The sequence below is a fragment of the Equus asinus genome, chromosome 9 (genome assembly GCF_041296235.1).
Source record: "Equus asinus isolate D_3611 breed Donkey chromosome 9, EquAss-T2T_v2, whole genome shotgun sequence".
Classification (NCBI taxonomy): Eukaryota; Metazoa; Chordata; class Mammalia; order Perissodactyla; family Equidae; genus Equus; species Equus asinus.
In genome coordinates, this window is record NC_091798.1 from 24,170,828 (window position 1) to 24,196,694 (window position 25,867).

At 46.2% G+C, this 25,867-nt stretch overlaps 1 protein-coding gene across 3 annotated transcripts in view; it reads left to right on the forward strand.

Annotated features, from left to right (window-relative positions):
* ADAM19 (ADAM metallopeptidase domain 19) overlaps positions 1-25,867 on the forward strand; it is an 81,606-nt gene that overhangs the window by 19,152 nt on the left and 36,587 nt on the right. Inside the window, exons 1-3 of one of the 3 annotated variants that reach the window (XM_070517146.1) lie at positions 2,506-2,846; positions 11,802-11,880; positions 17,539-17,615. In XM_070517146.1, coding sequence (XP_070373247.1) covers positions 2,521-2,846; positions 11,802-11,880; positions 17,539-17,615 — 482 coding nt within the window. In that variant the 5' untranslated portion in view covers positions 2,506-2,520. Of the gene's footprint in view, positions 1-2,505; positions 2,847-8,609; positions 8,665-11,801; positions 11,881-17,538; positions 17,616-25,867 lie in introns of those variants that run through there. The other 2 variants (XM_070517147.1, XM_014842714.3) reach the window with 2 other exon arrangements.

Below are 25,867 nucleotides of genomic sequence, written 5' to 3' on the forward strand. Positions count from 1 at the left end.
CTCAGGTAAAACTATGTGGTCAGGGAGGTGGGTATGGTACTTCTAGGGAAAGATGGTTGAGGTGCACTAGCTAGGCTGTATTTTCTACACCTTGGATGAGAAGAAGTTCTTCCCCCACCCTTCCCTATTGAAAGGAAATTTGGGCCAAGCTGAGTGGACAGAGATGTGCCTGGTGGATGGAGTCATGGACTGCAAGGGGCTGAGCACAGGGCAGAGATGGCTTCTTCACAACTTGGGGAGGCAGGAGAGTCTCTTGAGAAGCAGGGCGTGGTGGGTGGGGTACAGATGGATTTATGAATATATTTGGATTTGGGAGAGGCACTGGAAGTCTCATCTTCCAGACCTCTATTTCTCCCTAGCTTTAAGGATGTGCTGAAGCTCTTCATCCAGACTCCCTGGAAGTTGGAGGATGTTTCTACTCTCCAACCTTTTTGCTTGGGCAATGGAGCATGACTATCCTGGGAAAAAACATCTATGGGAGGAGGAGGCTGATACTGGGGCCTCTGGACTAGTTCTGTCCTGGAAATGAAACTGCATTTACATTGCACTTCAGAAGTATTTTGATTTTAAAAATGTAAGCTTACTCTTTCTCTACTTAGAACTCAGTGGCATACACATATGTTTGGCTGACACCTTGAATACTAAATGAATAGGCTTTGGGCACCCTGGGTCAAGTTGCAGGCCTTGCTCAAATTTAACTGGGGGTGGATATGGGGTCAGAGTCCCTGGCTTCTCTGACAAGAGTCTCTAGTGTATGGGGCTCTGGACTACTCATTGGGAATTCTTAACTTGTCTTTCCTTCCTTCTCTTCCTTCATTCAACAAATATTGTGCGTTGTAAGTACGTGGCAGGTATTGGGCTAGGTCCTGGGTGTTTCTGGGAGAGCAATGGCAAGCAAAACACAGTCTCTGCCATCATGGGGCTTAGAGCTTAGTGGAGGAAACAGAGAACTAAACCATTACTGAACAATGTGGGGCATGCTGTGATGGAGGAAGCGGAGGGTACCCTGGGAACATGGGGAGGGGACCCTACCCTGGATTTGGGGTCAGGGAAGGCTTCTAGGATGAAGTGAAGTAAGGAAGAAGTAGGCGGTGGTAGAGGGAGTGGTAGAGTTGACGTATACAAGGGAAGGTGGGTTCTAAGCAGCACGACCAGCAGGAACAAAGGTCCAAAAGCAAGAGTAACACTTGAAGAAGAAAAGTTCTTTATGGTTAGAGCAGAATGATAGGGAGGAAGGAAGTGGTGAGAAAAGAAGTTGGCCAGGTGGGCAGGGAGGGGTGAGAAGGGCCTTGTGGGCTCCCCAAAGAGGTTGGGTGTTTATCTTGAGGGCAGTGGGAAGCTGATGAAGAATATTTTAAAAGCCAGATAGTGGCAGCATCCAAAATACATTTGAGAAGGACTACTTCAACTGGAGTGTAGAGGATGAAGTGGAAGGGGCAAGATTAGCAATAGTAATAAGACCCGCTCAAAAGCTTTATTGTAATCTAAGTGAGAAATTATGGTGATCTAGTGTGGGGAAGACGTAACTGATGTGGAGAGAACATGGTGGATTGCAGAGATATTTACATGGTGGAATCATGGAGATGGGGAGGTGGGTTGAATATGGGCTGAGGGAGAGAATGGATTAAGATCCAGTCTGAGGTTCCTGCTTGAGTAAGTAGTGCCAGTCCCTGGGTTTGTCCTTAGCTTGTGGTGGGACCTTGGACAAACCACTTCTTTTCTCAGCTCTTTAGTTTTCTCACTACATGAAGGTAATAGTCTGCAGTCACCAACTTTGCAGGATCATGGTGGGGATCCACTGATAAAACCTATAAGAAAAGTAGTGTCTTGTGCTCTTTCCAGGACCCTAAAAGGCCTGGAAGAAGCAAAGTCTGTGCTTACCCTGGTTCCCTCTGTAATTTGGGCTCTTACATAGTCTTCCCTCCTTATCTACAATTCTAAGCACTTAATCTCTCAGGAACTGGTGAGACCTTTGCCCATTCTAGCAGCTGAGGCCTTACTGGGGGCCTCTTTGGGGGTTCTCAAACCGGCTTTTGTTGTAAACAATGATATCATTGAGTAGGTGGAGCTGGGCCAGGCTTTCCTCAGCCAATTTAAGGAGAAATGGGGTCTTTATGACTTCTGTACTTATGGCTCTTTTCCAGTCCCTTCCATAGCTCCCTTGTGCCCCACTGCCCCCTTTTCCTCTTTCTTTTTACCCAAGGTTATGGATTTGCAGAAAATTGGCAGCCTCCACATTTTCTCCTCTTGCATCAGTCTCCCTGGAGGGAGGTCCAGATGGGCTGAGGGGCTATAATGGCTGCATTATATCAGGCATGGTTTCTTTTTCCAAGTCCTCCCCCACCCCCACCCATTTGTGGGGAAAGGAAGGGCAAGTCATGGAAAAGGATTCCTTTGGAGGGAGACTGGAGTGCTAGGGAAGGAGGTGATGTAAGTGTTGGGAGAGATGTCAGGCTCCTTGTATTCTGGAAACTCTTTATCTCTTGACTTCTTGATGCTAGATTTGGGGCTTGGGGAAGAATGCAAAGGTTAAACTGGCCTTTCAGTTACGTGGTGACAGGAATATGGCTGTGGAAAAGGAGATCAGCAGCATTGAGTGAGGATCCTGAGTTCTTGATCCCTAGGGTGACCTTGCTCTCTTGCCCTCAATGCACACACAGACACACGCACACACAAAGGTGCACGCACACTCATGCACATGCACCCACTCTCCATAGCTGTGTGGACAGCTTGTTAGGGGAAATTGGAAGGTGGTTGCAGCACTGGTTTGCAGCACTTCTCAGAAATTCCTCAGAAGGAAGGAAGTTGGGCTGTGAAACAGTGACTTGGCTTCCAGGGACAAGATGGTAAGTCCTGCCTTCTGTGTGGCCTGTTCGTGTTTGCAGAGTACTTTTACAAATGACCTGGTAGGAGAGAAAAAAATAATTTCACCTCAGCTGGGAACCCTGTGACAAAAGACAGATTAACAAGAGCAAAACAAACAGAATTTTATGAACATGTATATGGGAGATACACGTATATATGGGAAAACGTGTGTAACTCAGAATTCAGACTTCTGTAGCGTCTTCAACAAAGAACAAAAAATTTGTAGAGAAATGACACGACAAAGGAAAGAGATTTTAGGCTTCTAAAGCGGTAAACTGTGGGCAGGTAAATATATGGGAAATGAATGACAGATAAAGGTGAATTGGTAAAGTTTGTTGTGTAGATTCCTCTAGTGCCTTCTCCGGGCTGAAAGGGTCTAAAGTTGTCTCTGGTGATTAACTTCTGTCCTTAATGGTAGAGAGGGTGGGAGGGATGCCATTGAAAACTGATGTCCTGCTTTTAGGCAAATAGGGGGAGGACAGGGAGCTTTTCTTGTGTCTGCTTCTTCTTGGTTACCTTCAGCTCAAAATGATCCTTCTGCTGAAGTGGCATATTTGGGGTGGTGTATTCTGCCCCCTTCAGCTGGCTCTAATCTTCATGAGGGGAGATGTCGGGTGAAGGGCAGGAAATGTGCTTGCCTCGTTCACATCCCCTAGCACAGTGCTTGGCACACGATTGGCCTCGATAAATATTTGTGGAATGAGTGAGTGGGCTTGCAAGCACAGAGCCTGAGGTTCTGAAGAGGTGCTGCAACTTGGCCAAAGATCCAGAGCAAACAAGTGACGAATTCAAGCCAGGAGGAACTTGGTCTTCCTGATACCATGTGCCCTGCAGTTTGTACTGTATTATGTTGCTTAATAAGCAATTATTGATGAGATTGCACGAACATCCTTCCTCTCTGCCTTCTGGGAGTGTCTGGATGGCCTAACTCTTGAATTATCTACCACTGACATTTAGCTTATTCTGGTTTATTTAGACTGATAGGCTTAGAAGTGAAATATAACTGTGATACTAGTAAGTTGCTTTTGCTCTTTTTCAGCTTCTTCACCTGTAAAAGTAGAGTGGTGGAGGCACTGGACAGAGGTTGGCGTATAAAGATTCTTTTGTTCCAGTAGACTCTGCAGTTTATATGCTAACCACCCTCCCCTCCAAAAAAACTTTATGAAAAGGATATGGGGCACCACATTGAATGAGGGAAAAGCTGAAGAACTAAGGGCTTGAAAAGGACAGGATCTAGGAATTCAGAGAGTCCCTTCAGGGGCCACCACTGGGGTGACTCTGCTCCAGCCATTTGTACCAGGTGTCACGCATCTTGAAATTCAGAGAAATGAGATCTGATTGTCCTGGCTTGTTGTGAGTGACTCCAGGTGCCCCTGGTCAGCATGCAGCAAGAGGGGACCATTTCTCTAAAGGCACATTGGGGAACTGTTATCCCAGAAGGTGGTATGGATGCTGGAGCCTGGAACAACAGATGTCCACGACGATCTAAGTGGGTTTTCCAAGTTCTAACCTTCTTGACCTGTGCTTTAGGACGCTAACATTGGGTAAGGTTTATCAAAGTTGCTGGATACTTATTCAGAGCCTAAAAGGGACCGAGCACCCACATTTTGGGCAGGTTGGTTTGTGGTCTTCATCCACGTGCTTTTTGTTTGTTTGCTTTTTTCATGGGATGGTCCACCAGGTCCCCTCTTTCTAAGCATATTCTCAAAGGTCCAGAGGTCTTAGAGGTTCCTTTTCTTCACTGCCCCTGTGTCCTATCTACAAAGTTTATCTCTGCAATATAGTCATTACTTCTTGCTTTAGTTCTTCCCTTCAGGTTAATCTGATAAACAAACACTGTGGTTATTTACCAAAAACTGGTTGCTAGAGAGGCCACTGTCAGGCAATGTTTTCACTTTTTTGTTTTTCTCAGAAATAGTGAACGTGGTACCCCATTTCCCTTAACTGGTCTTATCCAGTTCCAGTAAGTACCCATTATAGGCTATTTAGGACACTGTAAAACAAACCTGTAAACTCTTCTTGGGTGAGCCATTTTGAGGGCGCCCCCAAGGTCCCTGCCAGTTAAGCTCCCTGATCCCAAGAAATCGGCCCTATTTGCACAGAGAGGTTATTTATCTTTGTGGAGGCAGCCAAGAGGGAAGCATGAAGAGGATTAAATAAAGACCCTGCTGGTCAGCGCAGTAAACAGTGCTCATCCAAACATCCTTTGGTATATAACCTAAAAGCAAAACACAGGACCAGGAGCTGGTCGGAAAAGTGCCAGGTCTCGTGGGGACTGGGAGAAGATGTAATGGGAAGCAGTTGTAAAAAGGAGTGTTGATTTAATGCATTGTTTGGAAGCTTCCTTAATAGAAGGTTAAAGAAAACATGCTGAGTAGCTTTGGCTTTTTGCCAGGCTTGTGGGTGGTGCCATCTTGCTTCACAGTGTTGTTTCTGGAGCTGGTCCTCTGGCAGTAATGGTGCTTGTTCAAGTGAGTCCTTGGGCTAAGAGGAGATCCCCAGTCTTTACATTAGGAGCAACATTTAAAGTTCCTTCTTCCTTGGCTTTTCTGTTCCTTCAAAAAGGAATGCCTCTGCCTATGGGCCCCTGGACTTGTCAATCCCTTATTTGGCTTTAGAGCCATGCCTTTGGCATGTTGGTTTGTTTCCATTCCTTTGGAGTCAGAGGTGGAATGAGCACTGGTTCAGAAATCTTGGTCTGAAACAGCTCAAGCTATCTCTTCACCCTTTTTCTTTCTCTATGTTCAAAAACAAAATGAAACAATACTTACTGAATTGGTTATTTTGTCCCAAATATGGGCATGCATTGGCCACTACGTTAGATTAGTACCCTCTGCTTTTCAAAAATCCTACCCAGTGCCTGCCTGTCCTGGGCATCACCATTTCCTTTTGATGGAAAAGGAAACTGAGGCTGAGCAGCTTGTGACTTACATAGTATCACCTAGCTAGTTAAAAAGTATTAATATCAGAATTTCCAAACTTACCCAAAAGGAGAGGCATTAATATTATGAACCCTCAGGAAACCATTATCTCAATTGAACGGAAATCAAGATTTGCCACATGTGCACGTAGCTAGTCCTGGAGAAAATGATAACAATTATACCTGTAGAATACAAATACTTTATACTTTACGAAGAATTCTTTCACACTTGTTCATTTTATTTAAGACATATTCATAGTCAGGCACTGTTCTAACATTTTACACCAACCCTATGAAGTAGCTTCCATCATTACCCTCATTTTATAGACGAGAAAACTGAGGCACAGAGAGGTTAACCAACTTGCCCAAGCTCACAGAACTTCTAAGCATCAGAGCTGGTATTTGAATGTATTTTCTCATTTCATTGTCTCAACGATGCTGCGAGAGAGTAATTATTACCCAGTCCATTTGCAGTCTAGAAAATGGGAGGCTCAGGTGGAACAGTTCTCATACAAATACGTAGTGAGCGCTTGTCAACCAGCAAGATGATAAAACTGGTTTAAAAATTGAATAAGGGAAACATATATATATGTATTTTTTTCAACACTGAAAAAAAGGATTGCTAAATTAGATAGACAACTGTTTAATTAATATCCTAGGGGCAGGAAAACCATAACCTTGGGAGTTATGTTTTCTTCCGGATGGAAATCATTTGCATCTCTGTCATATCTTACTAGGTTTTTACCATTTAACATCTAATTGTACAGGGTTGTGCAAGAGCTGCCCTAGTTAATTGTAAATAGTCTTTAAAAGCTGCTAAGGTTCCAAAGAACCTTAGACAGGCCTCATAGAGCCCACAATGTGACAGTGCTCTTGTACAACATTGAAAGGAACCACGGTCATCTTTCGCCTCATCTCCAGGGTTTGAAAGGACACTCGTCTAGAGAGTAGTGCAGCTGGTACTCAAACCAAAGCTTTCAGAGCCCTAGACTTTCCTTCCGTGCTGTGCTAATATCATCTTTAGATTTTAGGAGGGTGATTAGGAGGCTAGAAATGGGAAAACATTTTTAATGTTAAAATCAATCAAACTGACTAGGAGAATTCCCAGAGCCTGAAGAAATATCACCTGGAAGAAATATTAAAAATACAGATTTAGTCCTGCCGCTTCTCTCTCCCCAGAGGGAGATTAGAGATCCGAGGCTTGGAGAGGCGTTTGAAATTTGTCCGACAGTAAACAGTCCTTAAAGGGATAGTTCTGGATTTGAAGGCTCTGAGCCCTAGGAAAGGTTGGTCAGGGCTGTTTCAGATGGCATCGTGCTTTTGAGGTCTGGCTGAGTGTACAAACAAGTTCTAGGCCGCCTTGGGCAATTCTGTTGTCCTTCCCTGGAGAGCGACCTTATGTTTTCTGTCCGGTATTTGGGGGGCAGCTTGTTTTCCCAGGTGGGATTCAGAAGATGCAGATTTTGCTTGAGGACTTTGGGATCTGATGGACCTCATTTCACTCAGTGAGCACACCAGTGCTGGCTGCTGCTAGCAGCCATGAGAATCTCTGAGGATCTCTGCCTGCCTGTGGGCTTGTGAGCCTGGAAGGCACGGGCGGGAGGCGCTTGACAGAAACTGATTTTCCTTCAGAGCCAGAAAAAGGAGGGGGCGGGGTGGGAAATCTTGGACAGTCCTCTCTTCCTGGACACACATCACTCACAACTCGTTTCCTGAAAATCCTAATACTCTCCAGTGGTGAGAGACAGTTTCCTGTCGATCTGCTGAGCCAGCCCCTTGTCAGGGAGGAGATGAGAGCAAAATGTGGTCAGAGAAGGGGCGGGTGGGCCCAGCTGGGCTGCTCAGTGGCCCTCTGACTCCCTCTCTCAGGGGATGGCAGTGTCTTTGGTCCCAAGAGCAGTGCCAGGGCACCATCTGGGCACAAGGGCACAGAGGGGCCTCACTTGGGGCAGTGGGGAGCGTTCGAAAGCAGTTTTCGCCCATCAGTAAAATTGTACAGATGATGGTGATGAAACATGACCATTACTTTTGCTTCTAGAAGGAACGACCTTCCTGGTCAATATCTACAACCCCGTTTGGGGAAAAGGTTGTTATTTCAAAACAGCCAGCCCTGAAATTCTTGTGTGCCCATCCTCTTTTTCCTCCCCCTGACATTGCTTTCCCCCATTGCTCTTCTCCACATATAATCACATCTGAGAGCTAATGGTCTCTATTTTAGGACCTCACATATTTCCCCAAGGATGCTATCATCACCGTCAAATCTTAGTTTGGACTACTGGTTCCTGGCAGTGCTTTAGTTTTATGTTTCTACGTTTTAAGAGAGAGCAGAAAACGACTTAAAAAGTATGGTCAGTACCAACCGACCGGGCTCTGACACTGTGCTATGAGAACCTGGACAAATTACATGTTTGAGTTCCCAGTGTTCTCAGTTACTAAATGGGAAAAGGATAGGTGTGTTGTGATTTAACAGTTAAATACATGTGCACTATTGTGATTGCAACTTTTCTGGGTTTCTGAAGCCCAGAATGTTCCAGGATGTGATGGAGGCAAGAAGGTGATGGGGGCTTGGGTAACAAGACACTTTGATATTTCTGCAGTTTGCCTGCCTTGAGGGTAGGTGGAGAACTTGTGGTCTAGGGCAGTGGTTTGCATCAGAATCACTCAGAGAGTTATCACTGTAAATAGTTGGGCCTCCACCTCAGAGTTTCTGTCTGCTTCAGTAGATCTAGGGTGGGGCCCAACAGTCTGCAGTTTCAGCTAGTTCTTAGGTGATGCTGATGCTGCTGGTCCCGAAAGAGCCGTTAGGTAGACGAGGAAGTAGATTGTTCTGGACAAATTCAGAAGACGGAGTGAGGCCAGTTGGTGCTGGTTACAGAAAGGTAATTTTTGGTTCAATGTAAGAGCTTTCTCTAATTACTGTATGTGCTCAGAAATGGAATGAGTGGTCTCAGGAGCTCCCTGTCACTGGAGATGTCCGATGCCGAATGGCCAGCTAGCAGATTCCTACACAAAGTAGAAGGGTCTTTTTATGCATTCGTTTACTCATTTATCCACTTATTCACAGAATAAGCGTGTACTACCATGACTGGTTGGTTCCGGGACTGGAAAGATGCCTTGAACAAGGCAGCTGTTCCCCCTGCTTTTAGGGAGCCCACAGTCGAGTGAGTTTGACTAAATGAACCCTAAGGTCCCTTTCAACGCTGAGGCTCTGAGAGGCCTATGATGATGGGGGCAGATCTTCAGAATAAGAAGCTGCAGAAAGATCCTTGCCCTTCTGAGGATGTGTGACCAAGAACTGACAAGAATGTGGACACCTGAGGCTCAATCTGGATTGCTCTCTTTGGAGCATCTTTTCTTTTTGGCTTGAGGAAGATTAGCCCTGAGCTAACATCTTTCCCAGACTTCCCCTATTTTGTATGTAGGACACCTCCACAGCATGGCTAGTGAGTGGAGTATGTCCATGCCTGGGATCTGAACCTGTGAACCTGGGCCACCGAAGCAGAGCACACAGAACTTTAACCACTTGGCCATGGGGCTGGCTCTGAGCATCTTGACGTCGCTGGATGAATGATTTTTTTCCCCCTAAGACTCTCTGAGAAGAGGCTGAGAGTGTATTTACTAGGAGTGCATTTCCTGCGGGAAAATTCACATCTCCCCAGTGGCACCGGGATGGACCATTAAACTCTGAACCCCTGACTAGCTGTGCATTATGCAGTCTGTGAAAGCAGACCCAGGAAATGGGCTGTAGGAATGAGCTAATTGCTTTTTCACCTCTCTCAAGTGACATACTGGAGAGTTAATGGCTGGGGGGTGGCGTTAGAGGGAAATAGGTAAATTCCATCAGTTTTTCTGGGTTCTCTCATCATAATCCCTGTTGAAAGCAATAATGATAATCACTGACCTTTGCTGAGTTTCACTGTGTGCCAGGCCTGGTGGTAAGCCATTTTCATGCATTTTGTTGTTTTACTCTTAAGACAGCCCTCTCAAGTAAGTATATTATCCTTGTTTTTGCAGAAGAGGAAACAAAGGTTCAGAGAGGGCCGTTAGGTAGAAGAGAAAGCAGATTGTTCTGTTCAAGTAACTCGCTCATGGCCATAGAGACAGTGAATGTTAGAGTTGGAATTGTGACTTCAGTCTCGCAGACTCCAGACCATGCTCTAAGCTCCTAGTATACTGAACAACTCATGTATTCACTCATTCACTCATTCAATAATTAGTTAAGTCGTTTTTTCATTGAATAAATGTTCACCAGTGATATATACTGGTGAGCAAAACAGCTTGGCCTTTGTCGTCGTGGGGCTTACAGTGTATCGCCTTCAAGCAAGTGAGTGATGCCTCCCTTGGATCCTTGGCTGGTTAGATGCTAAGAAGAAAGAAAAAGGGCTGGGAGACACAAGCTGGCAAGTTAGCAAGTGACCCAAAGTTTCCATGTGAATGAGAGTTTCTCTACACAAGCTGGGTTTTGTGCTCTGCTTATTTTTACATTTCCCTGTTGGGTTTCTTTTCTTCTCGTCCAAGGCTGAATGTTGAAGGGCTTAACACAGTACAAGAGGCAGTTCTTGTGGCATTTCCTTCTGATTGCACTCTGAGAGTAGAGGGGAATCTGAGAGTCAGGAGTCCCAGAACTTAGAGCTGGGAGTGACTCTTCAGTGACTCTAGAGGCCCTCTTTAGTGACTCTCTCTTGCTGGGAAATGTCGCCTCTTCCAAAACCAGGGTGGTCCCTGCAGATTCCCTTCACTTTCTGAGCTGGCCTCAGCCTATATTTTCTTCCTTTTTTAAAGCAGTTTCAAATTCGGGTTTCAGTTTTCAAAATAAATACATGATCATTATTTTAAAAAATCCACCAGTTTTCAGAAATATGCAGCTTACATTGTGAACATCTTCCACAGTCCGTTGAGATAACCACCATTAACAACGGGCATTTGCTTCTCCAGTTGTTTTCAATGCATGCACTAATGTATACTCTTGTCAGTTTTTCATTAAAAGGGATTTTTAAAATACATGCTTTCCTGAAATTTATTGTTTTAATCTACATTTTAGACATCTTTCCATCTCAGTCATATAGATCCACTTAATTGTTTTTTTGTTAGACTCAATTTCTCTTCCATTAGAAACCTTTTTTGTCCTCTGACCTTGACTTCCTATAGATGCATTCTGCTTTTAATGTGGCTGAGCTAGTTGAAGCATCCATTTGGTTCTTTCATTTTTCTTTTAACTTTTAGAGAAATTCTAGGAACCTTGTTTGGTGTCGCCTTGCCTTTGCTGAGGGATTCTTAACCTCAGCTTCAAGGGGTCTGTGGCTAGAGAGAAACCAATGTCCAATTTTAGAAAAGAAAAATAAAGAATTTATGGGAGGGATAACACACAGAACACCCAGGTCTCAGGAAATCTAAACCACTAGATCTCAGAAAGGACAGGCAAAGGCAGCTCTGGGAATTCATACAGCAGGAACAAAGGAACAGATGACTAGCTCCCCTCTGTTCAGTTCTTGCAACACTACTCCATTGGCCTAGCTTGCAGTATGGGCCACCCTTGGCTAGGGCCGGGTGGGACACCTTGATTGACATCTCACCAAAACATGCAGCAGGGGAGAGGTATTCCCTTACAGAAAAATCAGTGTGCTGGTACTAAAAGTTGGTAGATGCACTGGAAAAAATCAATCAAGGTACACAGTACGGTCCACAGACCCTGGGAAGTTGTGTGTGTGTGTATTTGCATGTGTATTTTCCCAGGACCCAGAAAAAGTTAGGATCACTGCTTTAATTCTATCTACTGACTCCATCTGAACTGAACATCTGGGTCTGAACTAAATGATGATCCCAATGAATACAAAATTAATAACAAGCTTCCTCCTGGTCTTCTTTTTGTTCTTAGGCCCTTATGGCCTCCTCATTTCGTCTGCATAGAGATGCTTGGGGTGGTTCTGCCTGGTTCACTAAGAATCACTGGCTGCTGTTCCTGGGACGGTGGAGTCCATTAACTCTAGAGATGAATGTCTGTTTTTATTCTTTTCAGGCACCTTTTTGCTCCAGCCTACACAGAAACCCATTACACTCCAAGTGGCAGCCCTCAAACGACCACGCTGAAGTCTGAGGTAAGTTCCAGTCAGCAGATATCTATCAAGCAGCTGCCATATCCCAACCCCACCCCCAGGATGATGAAGTGTGTTGAAGACAGTCTGTCCTCTGAAGGGATCATTTCCCCTGACTGAGGACCAAGGGAGCGAATGGGAGAAGCAGAATGGGGATTTGCCGTTTCATAAATGCACCCTCTCCTTTGCTGGCTAAAATGGTCAAACAAACAATATTTTAGGGTCATTGCGTCTGATTATCACTGGTAGAAATCATTGTGAAACATACATTTTCATTGCTTTATGTTAATTATTCACATACTAACAAAAGTTTAAGTGAAAGAAATGATGTACTGATAATTTTGTCATCTCACCCAATCAGGTATTTGTTTCTTTTTCATATGGATGTGTAAGCAGGAGTCTTACACATTTTGCACTTTTGTAGTCTGCCTTTTTAATATGACTTTAGGTTATGAAAATTTTCTTATTTTATTGCTATCTTCATATTGGATATATTTCCCCTCAAAGTTGTTTTTGAGTTTGGCTGTTTGCACAAAGATATATCATTTAAAAAATGGTCTTTCAGATGGATATATTTTAGTTTGCTTCACCCCACCCCACTGTTGGACACTTAAGGTAGTGAATCGTACACACTTCATGGTTTGCTAGCTTTTCCTACTGGGGAACCTGTTAGAATTTGTAAGATCAGAGCAGTGGTTCTCAACTAAGAGTGATTTTGGTTTAAATAATTTCTTTTACTTAAACTTTTGTTAATGTGTAGGTAACTAACATAAAGCAAAGTAAATATGCTTCACAATGATTTATACCCATTTCAATCAGATGCAGTTATGCTAAAATATTCCATTTGTTTGTTTGACCATTTTAACCGTGTGTGCCATGGAGGGCACACTGGCAATGTCTGGAGACAGTTTTGATTGTAATGTCTGGGAGGTGGATGCTACTGGCATCTAGAGGCCAGGGATGCTGCTAGATGTCCTACAATGCACAGGACAGCCCCTCCACAACAGAGAATTATCTGGCCTGAATGTCACTAGGCTCCCGTTGAGAAAGTCTGGATTAGAGTGATCCTTCTCAGACTCTGGCTGATGAGATGTGAAGGAGAAGGGAAGCTGGACTCCAGCAGGAGCAGCAGTGGCTTTTTGCCTTTGGGGTAGGACATAATGGACTTCTGTAGCATGCAGACATGGAGGGGTGGTGTGTAGGACAGCAGGACAGGCCTCTCTGCCTCAGTCATCTTCTAGCAGCTTCCCGTGGAACCTGAGATTCCCACATGGCTCGTTCTTTGAACTCTCTCTGCCACAGTACAAAAGTTTAGAAGACAATGACAGCCACTGTCAGTCACTAACAGCTCCGATTATTTTATCGGATTACCTTTGAATGGGTAAAGGGACAGAGGACGGTTAAGTTTTGATAGATCTAAGAGGTCTAGAGCATAGTAACAGTAAGGGGTTGTGTTAGATTGTTGGACATGAAGATCAGTGCTGCCTTCTTCTCCAAGACCTTCTTGGATGGGGAAGGTGTTGGCCGTGTGGCCAGTGCCCATAGCCGGCAAGTTGTGTGTGTCTTCTCATCTCTGGGGAAGCTGTCCCGCTGTGACTCCACACCTTCTTCAGTGCTTGGTTGAAACTTCTCCTTCCTTCCTTAAGACCTCTGTTCTCTGCCTCCGGGAGGGGTGTCCCCAGACAGGCATGCCTCAAAAGCCCCTACCCATTACAACCTCACAAAAGCACCCTCCTCTGAGTTTGGATCCCACACTTCTGTGCCCACAGATCAAGAATGGGTCTCAGTGCACAAGTTTGCCATGAGCTCATGCTTCCTGCCTTGAAAGCCCCCTCGGGGTGGTCCCCTCAGGCCGAGAAGCTGAGAAAGAATGCGATGACTTCATGACTGTTCATTTACTTGTTCTTTGTGCTCTCAGAGTTAGGCAGAGATGTTGTAAAGGCCTTTCAGAAACAGAGGAATGGGAGAGAACTTCCTCTCACTTTCAGAATGCCCCACCTTCCTGAAGGTCTTGTGGACCAAAATACATCCTAGCTGAAGTATGGGACAACTCATTGTTTTCTCACCTCGCCTGCTACTCGGCTCTTGTAAAGCTCCCACCCAGCCCCGTGAGGCTCCCAGTTAGCTTTCTTATTTGGGAGCTGAGGACTCCAAAAGAAATGGGAATGGAATAAAGCATTTATCTGCACTTGACCCAAATGTTGAAGGCCATACTCTACTACCAAACTTGGCTTGGGGTAGCGGGAGTTCTGGGAACCTTATCAAGCTCATCTTCCGGGCCTGTAGGCTACAGCCCTAATCTAGGTCAGGTCACTGGGGGAATGGGTCTGTGACTGTGTTCCAGTAGAAAGAGTTATAGAGCGTGGGGTCTGAAGCCAGGGTGTTAGTCTTGGCTTTAACTAGCTATGTGACCTTAAACAACCCTTTTGACTATACGAGTGTTGAGTTTCCTCATCTGAAAATTGGATATGCTAAAGATCTGACTCTCAGGGCTGTGGAAGGGTAAGATGAATCACTGATTTTATGGGAATTTATAAACATCTCTTCCACTGCCATATTTTACAGATGAGGAAATGGAGAGGAGAAGAGAAAAAGAAACATGCTTAAGTTCAGATAACCAGTAACCGGCGAGGTTTAGACTAGAAAAGTCTCCGTTAGTGCTAGAAGACTGTAGTAGAGCTTTGACAAAGTAAGTCTTTTGCACTTTGCTGAGACTGCTTTTGCTGGGAGGGGCAGAACATGAGATCTAGAGTCAGGCTCCTGCAGTTTGAATCTCCCCTTTGCTGTGTGGCCTTGACTTAAACCATGACTTATAACCTCTCCATCCTTTAGTTTCCCTTTTCAAAAAATGGGAATAATAATATCTACCTTCTAAGGCTGTGATCAGAATTAAAGGAAATCTATGTAAGTTGTTTATCCAGCAGTAAAAGCTGGGTAGATGTTAGCTCTTATTGTTAACAACAGTCAATGGCAGGTATTATTATCACAGGTGGTGATGTGTGAGAGCCCTTTGTAGATTGAAAGCGTAGTACAACAGTCGGTTGATATGCTATCTCAGAGAGCCCCCAGGCAGTGAATACTGTTAGCATGAGTCCAAAGATGGGAAGAGGTAGAGGGATTCTTCACATCCATCCCTGGATTTGAATTCTCTTTGCTTGAAGAAGTACCAGGATTTTCAAAAATATGGCAGACCCATCTTTCTGAACTTTTTGACTTTTGTCGTTCCAACAACTATGAGCCCCGTTTACTCCATACGGGCCCGGTGCCCTCTTCTACCCATGCGTGATCCTGGGTTGTGTTGTTCAGGGTCCTGTTGCTGAGTTCTAAAGATCAGGTTCAGAACTTGAGCTTTGATGGTGGCCCTCCAGGTCCCAGAGCCTTGGGTTAGTTGGAAAAGCCCTGTGACAGGCTGGCACTTGAAATCAGATGGAATCCTGGCTGGAAGGAGGGCTGTCCCTGCCTCACCTTCTTTCATAGCTGCTGCGGGGTGTCCTTGGCATGGTGGCTTTCCTTTGTGCTCCTGTGAAGGTTAGAATGTGACATGTATGAAGTCCAGGAGAGTTTGATACAAAGAGAGGGGCACCTGTCCCTCCTCCCGACTGCGTTAACTTGAATGGCCGGAGGAACCACACTGCCTACCCTGGGTTGAGCGCCAGCCTGGCCTGTATCCTGTGATCTGGCTGCGCGGCTCGGCTGGGTAGGATGTAGAATTGATGCGGCTAAGGCTGAGGATTCAGCCCCCTGGTGGCCTTCCAGCTCCCTCAAGGCCACGTTCTGCCTTTGACAAAGGAGAATTTAGTACCGATAATATGATCACTAATGTTTATTGCCGGCTGCTGTGGGCCAGGTACCTGCACTTACTGGACACTATTCTCACAACCACCTCATGAGGTAGAGGCTCAAGATGCTGGAGGTCAGAGAGAGGTTGTGCAACTGTTTACATAGCTGGTAGGTGTGGGAGCTTGCATTTGAATCTGGCCTGGCTATGCCAAAATGCTTGAATTTAATTCTCAGGCTATACTCATGCCTAGAGCTGCGTGGGAGTTTGGAGCCAGAGAATAGAGACAAATGGGTTAGCTGGCTCCTGGGTCACATCCCTGCCTGCCGGGACCAGGGAACAACTACAAGCATGCATGGTCCTGGTGACGGATCACTTGGACTGCTATGTGGGCAAATGCCAGAGATCCCTGATTGGGGCTGCATGGGCTTAGCGTATTAGGGGGGAAAAGAGAACGCTTCTGTGTCGGCAACTACTTAAGACCTTTTTAGAACCTAGCTCTGCCCTGAGCATCTTACCCTCTCTCTTTTCTGACCAGCTTATTTCTCTTGACCTATTTGGAAGAAGCTTATAGGAGCATGTCCCTTGTTATCACCCCTCTGTGTGCTGGGGACAGTCCTGGTTTGTGCCCGTCTGCGTGTGTTAGCACTCTCAGCAGTGTCCTGGTTTGCCTCAGAAATGCTCTGGTTACCCTACTTGTAAAACACTCTGCTGGCACCTCAAACTTTTATTTCCAGCCTCTCTTCATGGTTTGTAATCATATCTTTGGACAGCTTTTTAATTAAGATTGGCTCTCACAAGACCCTAAGTCCTGCAAAGGCTGGAGCTGTGTGTGTGTGTGTGTGCTCATCGCTGTGTCTCAGGGGCCTCGCCGAGGGCCTGGCACACAGCGGTGCTCAACAGCTGTTTGCAGTCATGGAGGAATCCAGCCTAGCTGGGAAGACCAGATGGCCGAGAGACACACTGACTAGAGGGCAGTGTCAGGCCTCTATGCATCCGTGGATGCAGGTACCAAATCAAGTCTGATCCAGGCACCCAGGGATTCAGGGGAGATGGGGAAGGAGGGGGGTCTCTCAGTTTCCTAGGTCTGCTGTAACAAAGTACCACGAACTTGGAGGTTTAAATCAATGGAAATGCATTCTCCCAGTTCTGGAGGCTAGAAGTCCAAAATCAAGATGTCAGCAGAGCTGTGCTCCCTCTGCAGTCTTAGGGAACAATCCTTCCTTGCCTCTTCCTAGCTTCTGGTGGCCTCTGGCCATCCTTGGTGCTCCTTGGCTTGTAGTTTCATCACTTTAATATCTGCCTCCATCTTCAAATGGCCTTCTTCTGTGTGTGTGTGTGTCTCTCTGTGTCCTCTCTTTTTATAAGGACACCAGTCCAGTTTGACTTCATCTTAATTTAATCACGTCTGCAAAGACCCTATTCCAAATAAGATCACTGTCTGAAGTTCTGGGTAGATATGAATTGGGCGGGGGGGGACACTATTCAGCCCTACAGGAGGGTCACACAGGTGACTCTGATGGGGAGGCAGGCGCTTCAGAAGACAGTGTTTCCTGTGGCCAACTTCATGTCCTGGAAGGAGCTCTGAACTAGATCTGTAAATCCTGGGTTCTCCAACTGTCAGGGAGACCTGCGGCAAATCTCTTTGTTCCTCTGGGCTCAGCTTCTTCATCTGTTCAATGGGGACGATGGCAGCTGCCCTGCTCCACCTCCCAGGACCATCATGAGCATCAAATAAAGTGATGGCTTGGGGAGCTCTTTGCAGGCTGTAAGGTAGGGGTAGATATGTAATAGCCATGAATCGTCCGTGACCTTCACGGGACATAAGCGTTGCCCTGCCTGTCAGTGTTCTTTGGCCTGACTACCTCCTTTCTCCCTGCTAGGATCACTGCTTTTACCACGGGACGGTGAGGAAGGCAGAACAGTCCAGTGTCACACTTAGCACCTGCCGGGGAATAAGGTAAGAGGGCCTGAAGGTGTGGGGGGGCACCTGGCACTCTCCCCAGGAATGGAATTTTCAGGACAAGCAGGGCTGGCCTTGGGCAGGGACCTCGAGAAACTGTCCATTGAGAGTATATGCAAGCCAGCTCTGAGACGGGCTGAGCTTGGAGGGACAAGGGAAATCCCAGATAATCCACAAATTCCCTGAGATTGAGCTTTCTCTTCCCTGAGGAACTGAGGCTTTATTATTATTTAGGTATGGTGAAGCCAACGGAGCAGGAGATGACTGCCATGGAAAAGACAGTTTGTTCTTCTCAAGCTCCCAAGAGGAGGGGGCATGCCTTGCCAGGGGCCACAGAGGGAAGCACAGGGGTCACCAGGAAGCAGAGAGCCGTGGGGGGAAATGTGGGCGAGAGCCCTTCTGTGGTTTCTGCAGGAAGGAACAGGTGGGGCAGGGTAAGCAGGGCTAGGTTGGGCTAGTTTGAAAAACTTCAGCGGGCTCTGGGGCACAGGGGCTGTCCCTGGTGGTCTGGTACCTGGCCCTGGGGTGAACAGGGCAGAGGGTCGTGGCCCAGGTGTTGAGAGCTGCATTTGAAAGGCATGCTGACTGGTGAGTTGTTTACTATCTCTAGGAATTGGCCAACCCTGGAGGGACAAGGCCCAGATGTCAAAGCTTCAAAATATAGAAAATAGAAGGCCAGCTTCAGACTCTTGAAATTGATGAGTTTGAGCCTTTATTCCCACTTGTCCTTTGCTCTTCTCTGGTAGAAGTACTTGTAGGTGGTGAAAAAGGAAATGGGCAGCTGGTGGGAAGAGAAAGGAGAAGCAAGGAGAATTTTCAAGACAGAAAATTAACTGAAAAGTTCCAACTAGGTGGCATGTTGGAAAGAGAATGACTCTCCATTCTCTGAGCGAGACTACCTGGGTTTGAGCCAGTAGCAGTTTACCAGCTGGACAGTGGGCCTCGATGCTCTCCTTTGTAAAACGTGGTTGAGAATATCCTTAGCACCGTGAGGACTGACTGTTGTAGATACCTAATGTTTAGAACTGGCTGGCACATAGGAGCACTCAGTAACCTCCTAGACCCTTGCTTCCTGGGTGTGGCCCTTAGCGGGGTGGCATCAACATCACCTGGGAACTCGTTCAAAATGCAGCTTCTCAGGTCCCAGCCAGACCTACTGGATCATAATCTGCATTTTACCAAGATCCCCAGGTGATTCGTGCGCACCTTATAGTTTGTACCTGAGAATGTGTGTTCCTTGAGGATATGAATTATATCTCAAATATCTGTTCTTCTCCTCCAGCCTACCCTAGTGCTTGGCAGGTGATAGGATCTACACGTGTATGTTGAAGTAATAAATATTTATTTAGACTCTTCCCACTCTCCTCTCCTTTTGGGAAAGAGAGGATGATCTGAAAAACCTGTATCCTAATTGCCTGTACTAATTGCCTGGGTTTTAGTTGCCTATGTTGTGTGGTACCTATACCCAGTGTGTCGATAAACTGGATCCATGAAAAAGGAAAAGGAAAAAAGCACCCTGATTTGTAGCATCTTCCAGTATGGTGGCAAAAATACTCCCACCATGACCAATTTAAAGCTGTCAATATGGTGTTACTGAAGGCAGAATTGAGAAAATATTCACACGAGTGGATCTCAGGAGCCGGTAGGAGGTGTTTCCACTGTGTACCTTTCTTCTGTGTCAATTGATTCATTCAATGATTGTTTCTTTCATTCAACAAATTAATACTGAGCGCCTACTCTGTACCCATGCCCTACACAGGTAGAAGAAAGATAGGCATTGAGAAGTCATTTTCTGAGCCCTCGGTTTCCTCATCTGTACAGTGGGCATCAATGATAGGTGTGGTGAGAGTGTTAAGTGCTGTGTTGACCCTACAGCACTCAACAGATGTACAGGATCAGTATCATCTTATAACAGTGAAACCACACTAAGACTTAGCCAGGCTCACATGCAAATGCAAGGCTCCTCATGCTGCAGATGCCACGTGTTTGTTTGTAAACTTGGACATGTCTCCTCTGTAAGGCTCCGTGGTGAGTTGGCCAGAGGGAATTAGGCAGGAAACAAGCTTTGGCTGGGAGGCCGTTTAACAGTGGCTCCAAATCTCCCGCTCAAGTGACTTGGTTGAGCCAAGCCAACTGGCCTCCCAGTGGTGTTTACAAGCCCAGCCACCACCACCTGCAGTCTGCAAGTAAACAATGTCTGTCCCAAGAAGGAGGAAAGGGAACATGCAGGTGTGACTTGCTTCTCCCTGCCTCTTCCTCTGTCCCCTTGGTCTGGAGCAGTGGGAACTCAGCGTGGCCTCTTGTAAATCATTCCCGCAGCCGTGCTGACAGGGGGAAACCGGGTGAGCTGTCCATGTGTTTCTGTTTTGCACACTTCCTTCTGGCGGCGTCCACCCACCTTACTTTCCCAGCCTTCTCACTACACCTTAAGAAACCGAGGGTGTCTGTGGCCCGACTGATTTAAGAGCTGGAGATGCATGCCAGATGGCTCGATTCAGACTCTGGAGAAGGAGCAGCTGCAGCAGAAGCCTTCAAACCCCTGTAACAGTCAAGTCGCCCCCCCAAGACCCATAAAGCGATGCTGCAATGGAAAATCTCCATAGTGATTATGCTTCTCTCCTGGAAACATGCTCCTTGTGATTGGAGAAAATAGGTAGGATTTATACCAAATGGGATCTTCAGGCTGATGATACAAATACAGAGGAATTCAGCTGAGTCTCTCGATTGTTGCTAGGCCCCTCTTCTCTCCAAAGCAATACTTTAGGCTACTTAATGGTAGAAGTAATAAGTGATCATAGTGAAAAGAAATTCAAATAGTACAAAAGAGTATACAGTGAAAGGCAAGTCTCTTTTTCCCTGTAGATTTCCAGATGCCTCTTCCCCAGAGGCAGCCATTGTTACCAGTTTCTTGTGTATCCTTTTAGAAATATTTCTTGCAAAAAAAAGAACAGAGATATGTAATATAGTGCTTGATAATCTTATTTGGGCCACTGACCCCTTTGAGAATTAGGTGGTGGCCATGGATACCTATAGAATACACCAATAAAAAGATACGGCATGCCATTTCATTAGGGATGTTGAGTGTCCATGCCCTCCAAGCCATCTCTGATTAAGGACTCAGCCTCTAAATGTCTTCATGACTTCTTGCATGCAGCAAATGCTTTGCAAACTAACACACAGTATAAATGTTAGGAGCAATGGTTATTTGTGAAGAAATCTACATAGTGCTGGGATGAAGTGTCCTTGACTGAACCTGTGGGTTCTGGGAGATGCTCTGTGTGTGTGTGTGTGTGTGTGTGTGTGTGTGTGTGTGTTCCTAGCTCACTGTCTATCAGCAAGAGCAGTATTGATTGATTGCAGTAAAAACCCTTTTTCTTTTTAACCTGATTGGTAGGTTGTTCATTTTTAAAGAAAATGCTTATTAAAAGTTATCATTACATAACTAATTAGTGTGTTAAACATTCAAATAATACAGGAGTGTAAAACTAAAAGAAGTGAAGGATTTTTATCCTGTCCCACCCTTCCTTGGTTAGTCTGTTCCAGATCTGTAATCCCTGTTGGGGTATTCGCAGTTGAAATACGTGTGTGTGTGTATGGATGTATTATATTTTATCCAAATGAGATTACCCTATACAAAACATTCTGTAGTTTTTTTCCACCTTAACGTTGTGTCTTAGGCACACATAGATCTATCTCATTCTTTGAATGGCTGTGTAGTATCTTGTGTACTAATGTCTGGCAAGTTTAATTACAGAGAAAGTCTTTCAAAGATAGACGATCAATCATCTGTAGTGATCTATTTGATGCATCACTCATATTATAGCAGCTCTGTCCTCAAAACTCAGGGGCCTACGCTCACTCCGGTTCCCTGGTTCCTGGACTTAGATTCCGTGAGAGAGACGATATCAGACTGAGAACGAATGTAAGAGAATGTGTGGGAGTGTGCGCATGATGGCCTGGAAGGGGCTCAGAATTTCGAATCGAGGGACCTGAGTTTGAGATCTACCTCCACATCTCCTGGCTGTGTGGTCTCTGAGCTTTCTGCTCCTCATTTCAATTTCTCCTTATCTTTGCCTTGGTGGGGTTGGTGCCTCCCACAGGCCTTACTCTGTTCTGTAGATGGTGCTCACGGTGCAGGAGGCTGCGAGTCGAGGGTGGAGAGTGGGGGCTGGAGTCAGGGCCCCACCTTGGAGTAGTGAGCCTGGACATCGGGAGACTGGGTTCTGCCCCTGGCTCTAACAGTAACTCACTGGGTGACCTTGGGCAAGTTCCTTTTCCTCTGCGCTTTGGTTCCTCTCGTCTGAAATGTTAAGGTAGATCAGACCATGAAAAGGACCCTTGAGCATCAGAAGTTCTGGGCTGCAGTGAGACCGGGCGCCCGGTGCAGGAGGAGGAGGCTCATGCACGCAGCCAGTGCATACCTGTCTGCCCCTTTGCCAAGGAGTGGCATGGCCCTTTCCTCTTTGAACACCTGGCCTTCCTTGAGCAGAATAGATAATAAATGCTACCTCTGTGTCAGGCACTTTGGGGAGTAAGCCCTCATAGAACAGTACTGTTAAGTCATGACAAGTGTAGATTCTCGAGTCAGACAGTTCCTGGTTTAAAGCCTGACAGATTACTTCAGTTCTCCAGCGTCACTTTTCTCACTTATAACATGAGGAAAACAATAGTGACGTCACTGGTGGATTTACATTAGGTGGTGAGTGCCAGCTCCTTGAGAGAAGGGCTTTTTTTTTTTTATCATGCTGCATCCGCCTGTCTAGAACATAGTTCCTGGCACATAGCAGGTTTTCAATACATATGTGTTGAATGCCTACTGAATACAATGTTTGCACTCTGTGTAGTGTCTAATACACACTCAATGACTCTTAGCTATTCTTTTAAAATGTGACTTTGATTGTTAGTAAACATTGCCCATTACTTCAGTCGGTTATCATAGCAAACCCATGTGATGGTAGCATTCGTGACTTACACAATGCTAGTAGAAACCAGAGCCAGAATTGGAATCCAGGTGTGTCTCACCCCTGAGCCCAGACTTGCCTCTTGTGCCTTGCCACCCCATCGCAGAGGGAGCACATCACCTCTGTGCCTTCTTTCCTCCCTTCTCGGCTGCCTTTGAAGTTTCCTGTAACTCTGTCTCACTTGGATGCAGATTAGCGGGGAAGGAAAGAAGGGGAACAGGGTGGTTACCTCTTAAGATAGCTCTGGATGTGGGGATGTGGGATGTGTCCCCTTAGGTGTAGCTCTGAATGGGCAGATTCCCAGGAAGTGGTTCTTGCCTAGTTCCTTGAAGGATGCATTTGGGTGAGTCCTGCAGTTAGTCAGTCAGGGGTTAAACATGAATTGCCCCGCTGCCTGCCTGGCCTGCCCCGCCAGGATTCCTCTGTACAATTTCATTTGTATCAAGCTCTTAACAATGAGAAATAGAATGCAGAGCAGAACAAAGAATAGCGTGTGAGGTCCCGGCCACCCAGCCTCCTGGGTCCTCCTCCCGTGCCCCGAGCTGAGCTCTGCCAGTGCTAATATTTAGCAAATTAGATCAACAGAGGCTGCTAGAAGGATAAATGACTGGTGGGTGCTCAGGGGAGGGCAGCTAGCAGGACTTGGGGATGGCGATGGAGGGGGGCCCAGGAACTAGATTCTCGGACATTCTCTGAGTGCTGGGGTCGGTGCCAGCCTATCCTCCATCCCGGGCAGTCTGGGAGGATTGCATCTGTGACATGGGGTGAGTTACCAGGGGCCACAGTAGGGGGAGGGAGGGGAGCTGCCACAGAATCCTGTTGCTGGAAAGACCTTCAGTGTCCTTGTGAGCCTGTGTTTCTCAAAGTATAATGTGCCCACTCCCTGAAGTGGAATTGCTTGGGGCTCTGTGAAAAGGCAGCCTCCTGCTGCAGAGCCTGGGCTCCAGGCCAAAGTTGCTGAGTGTGGCTGAGCAGGGAACTACCGTGGGACATGTTCACGATGCAGATGCTCAGGCCTACAGAATCCATAGCTCCTATGTCTGTATTTTTAATATAATCGGTAGAATATTCTAATAAATAGCTCTGGAAGCTCTGATCCTAGAGATCTCTGACACATGGGTTTGGAACTCACTGATGGAGGCTGATAGCATAGAGGTTAAGGGCGTGGGGTCCAGAATCTCCCAGACCTTAAATCTTTGGCTCCCGATACCCATGAGAGCTTGTTATTTAATCTTTCTGGGGCTCAGTTTCCTCATCTATACAATGGGACTCATGATGGTGCCTTCTAGTGTTGATGTGGAAATGAAATAAGAATGACAGTTGTAAGCATAGTGCTGGGCCTGTGGTTAACTCCCAAAAAGTGGTATGTAAAAATGGAAAGGAGGCTGAATGCCTCCTTTGCCTTCTTATCTCCCAGCGGGTGTCTTACTTCAGATGGCCAGTTGGGTAACAGCCATTCACACCTCAGAGGAGAGTTGCTGGTGCCTGTCACTGGTAACCATCTGTAGACTGAGATGTCTTTCTGACCCTTTCTACAGGGCTATTGTGACTGAGGCAGGGACCTGGGACAAGACTGCTTAGATTCTTACTGCCTGTGTGACTTTGGGTCAGTTAATTAACCTTACTGAGCCTTAGTTTTCTTGTTTGTATAAAGAGGATAATATTTGTAAGGATCATAAAAGTTGGTGTGAATAATGAAATACTCAGCATCAGTGCCTGGTTCGTAGTAAAGTCCTGATAATTTATAGCCACCATGATTATTATTCACTGTGCACCAAATTTCTGTGTGGTCTCTATTTGGCCCAGAGGCTTATTCAAGTGCTGTCCAGTCGACTACACTGGAACGTTCACCAATCCCTATGTGGAACTTTCCATTCACTGGGTGTTATCTCCGCAGCCACAACCTGATACACATAAACCATCAGCTGGTTTGTGGTCATCTCTCTATTCACATTTGTAGCCATTGGGGGAAATTGAAGTGACGGAAGGGAACTTGGTCAGCCCAGATGAGAAGATAGCTTGGGAACAGGATGCCCATAGCAGCTCTGCCTTCTGCCCTTTCCTGTCTGGACTTGGGAGCAGATGTGACCCTTGCTCTTTGCCCTACTCCCACCCCTAGCCGTTCAGGGAGCACCTTGGTTGTCCCGCCGAAGGGCTGACGCGGGATTGCTGCGTCAGCCTGGGCGAGGCAGCCAGGAAGTCGTCAGGCTCCATGGCACTGGAATGAGGTCAGCCAGGGATGGATTCCAGGAAGGGCTGCTGCTGATCAGAGCCTGGCACTGTCTCTCCTGAGAGCATCACAGGCGCTTCCCAAAGGGCAAAACCTGGGCAGGGATCCCGAGGGGTGAAGGGAGAGGATGGCAGCCGAGAAGCCACAAGAGGCATCTTGCTAATTTGGAGTGGCAAAGACTGGCTTGGAGATACTTTTGCTTTTGAAATCTTGGGATGGATGAGGGCCTGAGGTTTTGGAGCACACATACTGCTGCTGGGCTTCTTCCTCACCCAGAGCCCTGAGGACTTTCCCTCACTGTAGTGTTCATCTCACTGTATCACGGACGGCAGATACCTGCTACACGGGCCCCTACTCACCCTTCCATTGATATTTGTGATAGTGATTGACGGTAAGTCATGGCACTCTTTCTCCCCATCCAGACGAAGCTCTCAGAAGCCTCGTTGATGCAGTGTTCAAGGCAGCTGCCTCCAATCCCTCTGTGTTAGTGGTGATGAAACCTTTTTGCTGCCTCTGTTATACACCCTAGTGATTTACTTCCATGTTTGGACTTTAAGCTCCATGAGGGCAGGCACTGTGTCTATCTTGTTCACTACTCCATCCTTATAGATGTCATCCAATAGCATGATGCCTGGCACATAGCAGGAGCTCAGGAAATATTTGTGGAATGAATGACTGTCTGTCCTCCAGTGGGCTGACTTACTCGAGGAGAAGGATTATGTCTAGATCACATCTAGTGCAGAGTCAGGGCTCAATGAGTGAAAGAATATAGTGAACGAACACATATTCTGAGTTCAACGCTAGCATTTATAACTGAGAGAAAAGTGGCCCCACATGCTTGGTTGTGGCTGTCGCTTCACCAAAAGGCTGCCTTGCTCACCTAGGGAAGTTGGGGCTGGTAGGAAGGCCATTAGTGATGCCTCTAGGTTTGGTTTTAAAGCACAAAGGCACTTGTCTTCCCATTTAATTATCTCAAGAATCCCATTAAGTTAGTAAATTATCATTTGCATTTACACATGGGAAAACTGAGGCTCAAAGTGATTTAAGAGGTTTGTTGA